This window comes from Morone saxatilis, unplaced genomic scaffold, assembly GCF_004916995.1.
Source record: "Morone saxatilis isolate NCDOM2014 unplaced genomic scaffold, NCSU_SB_2.0 Contig11, whole genome shotgun sequence".
NCBI classification, from domain to species: domain Eukaryota; kingdom Metazoa; phylum Chordata; class Actinopteri; family Moronidae; genus Morone; species Morone saxatilis.
Window position 1 is genome coordinate 21,842,160 of NW_023339663.1, and position 8,363 is coordinate 21,850,522.

An 8,363-nucleotide genomic window follows, 5' to 3' on the forward strand; every position below is an offset into this window, starting at 1 on the left:
AAGTCATTGTTTAAATCAAAATGGTCCCACACCACACCAAAGATGCATTTTCACGATAAGCACACAGCAGCTGCTGTTAATATTACCAATCCCCACACTCCTATGACAAGTGAGGCTTACTCAAACAGGTGGCAGCAGTCACTGTGTTCTGCCGGAGTGACATCCAGTGGTCTTAAACAGCATTCTGTCTTGTTATTCTTTCTGCAAAGATGTTGGAAGCTCTCCTCTGGCTCTACTTTTCTGTTTCTTTCACTCTGCTTCCTCTCTCTGTCATTCATACAGCATCATCTAACTGCTGGCTGATATTTTTCTGTAAGGTTTGATTTTTCTTTCTTTTTCTTTCTTTCTTTACAAGCCAGACATCTTTGCCAGGCCCCCACCTCTATTCCTTGTCTTGTTTTTTTCTGGTGCTGAAAGATACCCAGTTGTTGAACTCAGAGTGCATTTATTTCTATTAGCCAGACTGGCGGTGTGGCTCTAGGGATGACAATGGTGGTAGCAGCTGTACTTAGTGTTTAGTGCTTATTATCGCAAATGTAACCATGCTAACATGCTAAACTAAGTTGATGAACATGATAAATCTACCTGCTTGCTGCTGAAATGAGCATTTAGCACAAAGCACTGCTAGCGGCCTTACAGAACTGCCTGGCTATAGGGTCTTGTTGTTATTTCACTGCAACTTGTTTGTACATGTGTACATGTGGAATGTCACTCTGTAGCAAACAAATGTTTCTCTTTTTCAAAAATTCTCTGTCACTCTACTGTTAAGTCATATATATTTCACATTGATAAAGTGACCTCAACATATGGATTACATAATTCTCTTTAAACAGATTTTTACTATAGTCAACTAAATGAAAACCAATGTCTGCCTGGAAGAATGGAAAAAAATGCTTGACGAGCTTAAATGCCATTATATGCTTCAGGAAAATAGTTGCTATATGTGATATTGTCCTTTAAGTGTTATAAGAAGCATTATGTGTGTTAATGCAAAGAGTAAAACAAAGGCAAATATTTGCAGTTGTTACAGTAACTAGAAGAAACAGATAATCTTATTTCTTTGCTGGTAGACCCTGTCAAGTGCTGGGAGCACACTTACATCCTATTAGTAAGCTGTGTAGCTTATACAAATGTACAGGCTATCTAGCATTTTTAGTATTAGGGAACATGGCAATATGAAAAACAAATGTCATTACCTATGTTTCTTCCTTTGAAGTTTTTCTTGTCCTCTTGGGCTTTCAGTCTTAACATGAGCAAACACTGGTGGCAAGGTCTGTCTAAATATAACTCCACTTGACAACAAGCTGGAACAGTAGATACCCTTTTACTTTGAAGAATTCCAATTACTGTCACTGTTTCCTCAGCGTGTGCATGTGTCTGTGTGTGCAACAGACATGAAACTGAGATGTGTGTCTGCTGTATATGTTTATGTATGCATGTGTAGGTGTGAAATGCTGTCATAAACTGTAATCTGAGCACATTACAACTCACGTGTGCCACGTAGCAGCCGCTATGTAGTTTTGCTGCATTTTACAGGAATTATTTATTATAATACAATTTAAAGTGATGTAAAGTCACAGATGTATGTGTAAGAGGCCTCTTGTCTCCACATGCAACCATGACAAACAGTAATAAGGAGAAGGCAGTGCTGGCCATCAGTGATGTCCCTTGTTTTACCTTCATAATGCATCAGAAATGGAGTGCTCACAGAAAGAAAAAGAGAATTGCTCACAATGAAAATCCAAAAAATATTAGCTGTAACCAAGTCAGCATTTAGCAACTTTTTCAGGTGCAACATTTGAAAGATAGCAGAAGTGTCTTGTATACCAACGTGGAACAACAGTGTTTGCTGTGACATCAATGGAGATATCAAGGTATAGGGGAAAAACTACTTCAAGTGCAAGCTTTTGTAGTGCTTCATTACGAGCATGTCTCAAAGGAAGAGAAAAGGAAATTTTAGATCTAACTAATCATCAATGGAATGATAAACTCTACATCAACCAACAAAGCAAACACAGGGAAGCAAAGAAAAAGCACAAGATGCCCAAGTAAATCACGTCAGGAAAAAAATGGAAGACACCTGTTAAGTAATTTTTTGTCTGTATGTTTTTGCTCTGTAAGATTGACACTATGTGCCAAAAAACTACATAACTACATTTTTATTCAACTTGACTTGGACCAGAGGTCTTTTTGGATCAGGCTATGTGATTCTGTAGCGCAGCAGTTTATAGTAAAGCCATGAGTTATTTAGTTCAACACACTGTGAATCAACCATGAAATCTATAGCTGTCAGCTGCAACAAGGACATGAAAGAGTAATAATTACTTGTTGTAGTCTAACAGTAAAAATACATCTCCTACCCTGGTAATGCATGTACTATCCTTTCTTCCTTATTTCTTATATGGTCCTGTTCTTGAAATTGGCTTTGCACGGAGGCAGTTAAAAGTTGGTGGGTAAATCATCCAAGCTCACTGGGCCAGGGCACAATGCCGAACTCCCTCATGGTGAAATCTATAGAGTATCCAAGATGTATCACCCTTAACACAGAAGAGCCAATCTGGATTCAATTACCAAGCCAGCAAAGAGTGCCATTTATATCCAAAGTCTCAGGCTTGGAAGATGGACGAGGTCACAGTACAGTTTGTAATTAACAGTTAACCCTCATTGACCTTTGAGTTGGGATTTACAGTCTAAACACAAATAGCTTTCATGTCAAGCTGCCTTCTGGCATCGTGGGGAGGTTACATATGTATAGGTTATTATACTAACAGTGTGTATTAGCTCACTTCCACCAAATACGCACAACAACAAAAAAGGTACCTAAGGTTAAATCAGACCTGTGATGAGACACAGAGTGAGTCACATCACTGGTTTCTCATACAGAAAAACACATTGGTGTGTAAATCTGTGGTTTGATCATTTATATACTTCGTAATGTGTTTTGCTATACAGTATACACTGTACAATACAAACTGATGTATATGCAGTCCATATGGAGTTTTTAAACCACACAAAAGAATAATGTTACCCTCTAATCGAGCAGGATGCTGCTAAAAGTCAGCCAGAGAATTTTTCTATGTTCTGATTTTAAAGTTCTCTATCTCACCATACCATCTCTGTCGTTCTATATTTCTCTCTCCAACAAGGTTTTACTGGGACTTGACCATGCTGCTGCTGATGGTGGGCAACCTCATCATCATCCCTGTGGGCATCACGTTCTTCAAGGATGAGCACACACCCCCTTGGATCGTGTTCAACGTGGTCTCCGACACTTTCTTCCTCATGGACCTGGTCCTAAACTTTAGGACAGGCATCGTCAAGGAGGACAACACGGAAATCATCCTGGATCCACAACAGATCAAGATTAAGTATTTGCGGAGTTGGTTTGTGGTGGACTTCATCTCCTCCATCCCTGTGGACTACATCTTCCTCATAGTGGAAACACGCATCGACTCAGATTTCTACAAGACAGCGCGCGCCTTGCGGATTGTTCGCTTCACAAAGATCCTCAGCTTGCTGCGACTCCTGCGCCTCTCTAGACTCATTCGCTACATCCACCAATGGGAAGAGGTAGGAAAGAGCACCTCACTGTGTTTACTGTATGTGTATAGTTGTGCTGAATGTTACCCAGTTTTCGGTATGATGTGTCTGAATTTTGAGTTATCCTTGGCAAACTGGATTCCCTGGATGTCAACAAGTGGATTCACACAGAGATAAAAAGCAAGAGATGCAAAGACAGAGAAAATACCATAGAAATCACAATGATTGACAATCACACAAACATACTATTTGATGAAGCTAGTCAAACACATAGGGCTTCACTTCCTAAATCCAATTATAATCCAAATGGTATTCCCATGCTGGGAAGCTACTGCAAGTATGTTTGCAGAGCTTTGTACCTTCCCCTTTCCCCTGGGAAGGAAGTATGGATAGATGCTGCTTCTGATTACATCCACCCTTGAAATGACTGAAGAGGCTCTTTTGCTGTACCCCAGTCACCAATAAGTTGATGAACCCGGGATGTTGATTAGCATTTTCTCTCTGTGTGCCCATCCAGCTAGCAGTGGGACCACAGAGCACAGAGAGCCATTGCTGCAATACAAGCATGATTATAATTGCAGCAATAATTAGGAAAAGTTTCCATTGCTCACTGGATGGAGCTTGTTGTTTAGTCTCAGAGGTAAAAGGTGCAAAGTGAAGCATCAGAGTCTCAGCGTGGCGTCAACAAGAAGACACTCCACTAGAGGATAATATGGGACAGTCGGCTGTCGGGCTGCATTGGTTGGTCAGTCACAAAATAAGAGAAAACACTGGATAATTGAATAAATGCAATGAGTACATGCTACTTCTTGAAGGTTCAGTGCTTGATAATAAACTGCTGTTTGTCATTCCACATATCCTCCCTAAAAATAACCAAAGCCCCCTACAAGCTTGTATTTTTTTGAGGCGATGGCAGTGCAGCAGGGTGGAGGCTTTAATTCAGGGTTTAGTGTCTCGATGAAGAGTACTTGGACACAATCACTGTGCATGGGCATAATACAGATATCATATTGCATTGCTGCAGTTCACACTGCTGTTGATTTCAGGGATCAGTGACATTTTACAGATGTATCTAGATAGATTTGGATTTTTAATTTAATTTTGAGAGTTTTGTAAGTAAAACCTAATTAATTTCAGTTCACTTATGTTGTCCGATTCAATCTCAGCTATAGTATATAAAAAAAATCTATCAAAGAACAGAGTAAACCTGCTTAAAATCAATGAATAGGAAAATTTGTTAATTGTGTGTTGCTGCAGCTTTATTCCAAAGAGCTTCATCTGGCTTCAGTATTACTGAATGAAAGTGCTGTTTGTCTTCATTAAAACAACAAAATAATCATTTACAGGTCCTTGTGTGTAGGATTTAGTGGCATCTATTGGTGGAGCTACAGATTGAAACTAACTGAACACCACTTGCATCTGTATTTGATGGCTTGGGAAAGGCTGTGAAGTGTGTAGGAAAAACTAAGGTGGCTTCAAAACTCATAAAATGTCACACCCAGTGTTTGGTTTGTCTGTTATGGGATCCTGTCGAAAAATAGCAGTACAACAGGGCAGACTCTATGGAAGGTGATTCTAAGGCAACAAAAACATAACAATTCCTGTATTCATGTAATTATACACTAATGAAAACATTATATTCCATTCCTGCCAATAGATCATCTTAAATGTTACACACTCTGTCTTTGTGGCACCACTGATAATAAAGCCCTGTAATTTTATTCAGGAAAGGCACACGAGTACACATCATTTGGATTCTTGCCGACTAATACAAGCAAACTTTAAAATGATTATGGAATAATGAATTCAATGAAGAACATTTAAGAAATTAGATCCTTGACTCAGCTGTGTCTCGCTTTAAATTACACTGTTTTACTATTTTACACAGTGGACTGCTCAAGGTCATATGAAGAGTAACTGGTAATTTTCTTTTAGTGTGAACCTTTGGCTTTATTTCACATTCACATTTGAGCAACACTGTATTGATATCCATTGATTAGCCTGTTTGGACACAGCACCACTCAGTTAGTTGCTGGGTTTGTTCACCTGAGTGTATGACATTACATGGAAAATTGGAAAGGTTGAATAGCAAGCTGATTGCCAATCAAACCACAACATCCCCAGACCTGCCCACGGGCATTCTGAAAAGTTTCTGGTTTTCAAATATTCAGCTGGCACTCTGGGTAGAACAGTGTATATAAGTGTGGTGACATTAATCATGCAGGGCCTCTGTGATGCCATTTCAAAGAGAGGAAAAGTTCAAATGAATCACTGGGGGAGACTCCCTTTGCCACCCTGTGCTCCATGCATGCCTGCTGCTGTACTTATGAACCCAAAAGTGATACATGCAGTCGAGGCCAGCCTTCATTGGAATAGAGTGGACACGCTGACAGTGAGCTGTCACATGTTCAGCCTGTGCAATGAGGCGACAAAGGAAGGAGAGGAGAGAAGAGGAACTGATAGAAGGAAATAAAAGGAAGGAAAAAAGACAAAGAAAGAAAAAGCAGTATCGCCTATTGAACCGGCTTACAGCATTGAAAAAACACCAAAACAATACAACAAAGCAAGCGGACAATACACTCATGGAGCCAGATGCCATTTACATGCTTTATGCCTGTGTGGGTGGTGTGTGTGTGTGTGTGTGTGTGTGAGGTTTGCTGATGAATGCTTGCTAGGCAGACAGAGTGAAAGGCCAGCTTTGCCTCAGCGCCAGAGTCCTCCAGATGCAACCTCACAGAAATGTCATCTGTCACTGCAGAATAACTTGTCGCCGAGATCTTACCACCTGACTGACTTTTTGACTTTTCCTGTTGACAGCTACACTTCAGACAATGTCTATGTATCTCATCGCCATTTGAATATTTTGGTAACACTTCACACTGACCTACCTTTGGTCTGTTCACCTGCATACTGAGCTTGGGAGAAAAATTACTACACAGTAGTAATAATTTTTTCCGCATATTTAAACTTTTATACTAAACTGTCTTTTCCATAGATCAATGCACAGTAATACACTGAAAAATAAAATAACTGTAAAAAGTTATAATTTCCCCTGGTTTTCACAGCACATTCAGACAGGATCCTTGTGATCCATGACACTGCAATTTTTAGCCCCTGTAACACCACTGAATGCCATTCAGCGTTGCTTTCCACTCTAAATATGGAGAGTTGCACTTCTCTAACACAGCAGACACTGCAGACCTGCAATGTCCCGATGTCCTCCAAAAGACAAAGCTGATTTATTTTACTCATATTTCACAAGTATCTGCACGCTATAAATAGTCCTGCACAAATTCATTTGGTTTGTTATTGTTTAAGTTTAATTTCCTCCCCAGTAAGAAGTCACACAGAGGACACTTCTTCAAGGAAGTGTTGAACACTGCACAGTGAACTGTACTGCATGGTTTAATCCCTCGTGGAGTGATACTGTTGGGAATTAATTTTAAAATTAGAATCTTTTCTCATGTATTTGTTGCAGTGAATAAAGCTTTTTAGGAATCCAAGACCAATTGCATGTACTGAAGATATGGAAGAGCAATTCATACCAGCAGCAGAACAAAACAGCTCAAATGTTTTACAGGTGAAGAATTCTATGTCTATGTCCGTTTCTGAAGTTGTTCAAAAAAGATTCATAAAATCATAGTAGCATACTATAGACGCTATGTAGAAACCTCTGTCAAAAGGAGACTGCACTAATCATTTGCTGCCTCACAAAATTGCACCCGTGTGACCCTCACTTTCACAGCAATAGTCCAGTCCAGCATGTCATAAATCTGTTTCATAATCCTTTGGGGACAGTTAGCTAACTCCCACACATAGCATCGACCTCGACATTGCGTCAGTATTTTATAAGTCAAATAACAACATGGATTAGAGACATAAAGATGCTGAATCTACAGATGCCTCCTTAGAGATAAAAAAAACAAAAAAAAACTAATAATTCCCTTAGCTATTGCAGAATAAAATTGCCTGACAGGTCAAAGAAGTAGATCATAATCTGATGTGCACACATGTACATACATATTCATTGGCAGATAGTTAATTGTAGATCAATATACGTGTCCATTCATTGTGATGTATGTATGGTTGTCAGTTGCGTTTTCATGCATGATAGTATGGCTGCATTGCCGGCTATGTTGATGTGGACTATAATTGCACATCCTTAGGAGAGCATACTGTGCTCGTAGCCTGAAGCTCAGACATGTTGGCACATAAGCACAAATTGTTGAAGTGTCCTTGAGCGTGATGCTTGGCTTCCTAACTGCTCCAGTGGGGCTTCCCAGAAGACAGCAGAGGGGATTGTGGGTCAAAGCAGCATCAAACGTACTACAACTCAAGTCAATATTCCACTGCATTTATTTTAAAGCTTTAGTTAGACTACATTGCAAATTCAAATCATTAATACAAAATATAATCAACAAATAAATGATTATGTATTATTATGAATTAAATTAACAAGTAGTATATAAAGTAATTCAAATTTATCTCCAGCTGTAACGTTAAATTAGTACGTGCAATACTGCATCAATAGTTATAATCCAGTAATATATATTACTCTGAAGCCATTCTGCTTATTATTATTAGAGGACTTTAAGTAGATTTTGATGCTTACACTTTTACTTGAGTAAAATTTTGAATTCAGGTCATTTTATACTGTAGTATTGATTGATTTTACTATAGGACTAGGAGTACCTCTTCCACCCACCAATTACAACTACTCACGTTACTGTGCTTAAGTCATTTTTTGTTCTACACAGGTTCAAAAACAATTTTAGTATGTTAACAGAAATTCGGGCTTTATCTGTGTATTTGTTCAGAAAACA

General features: G+C 39.1%; 1 protein-coding gene across 1 annotated transcript in view; it reads left to right on the forward strand.

The window, feature by feature from the left end:
* Positions 1–3,150: 3,150 nt before the first annotated feature.
* Positions 3,151–8,363, forward strand: part of LOC118320999 (potassium/sodium hyperpolarization-activated cyclic nucleotide-gated channel 2-like) — a 41,053-nt gene continuing 35,840 nt past the window's right edge. Inside the window, exon 1 of the mRNA XM_035652141.1 lies at positions 3,151–3,570. Coding sequence (XP_035508034.1) covers positions 3,166–3,570 — 405 coding nt within the window. The 5' untranslated portion in view covers positions 3,151–3,165. The remainder of the gene's footprint in view (positions 3,571–8,363) is intronic.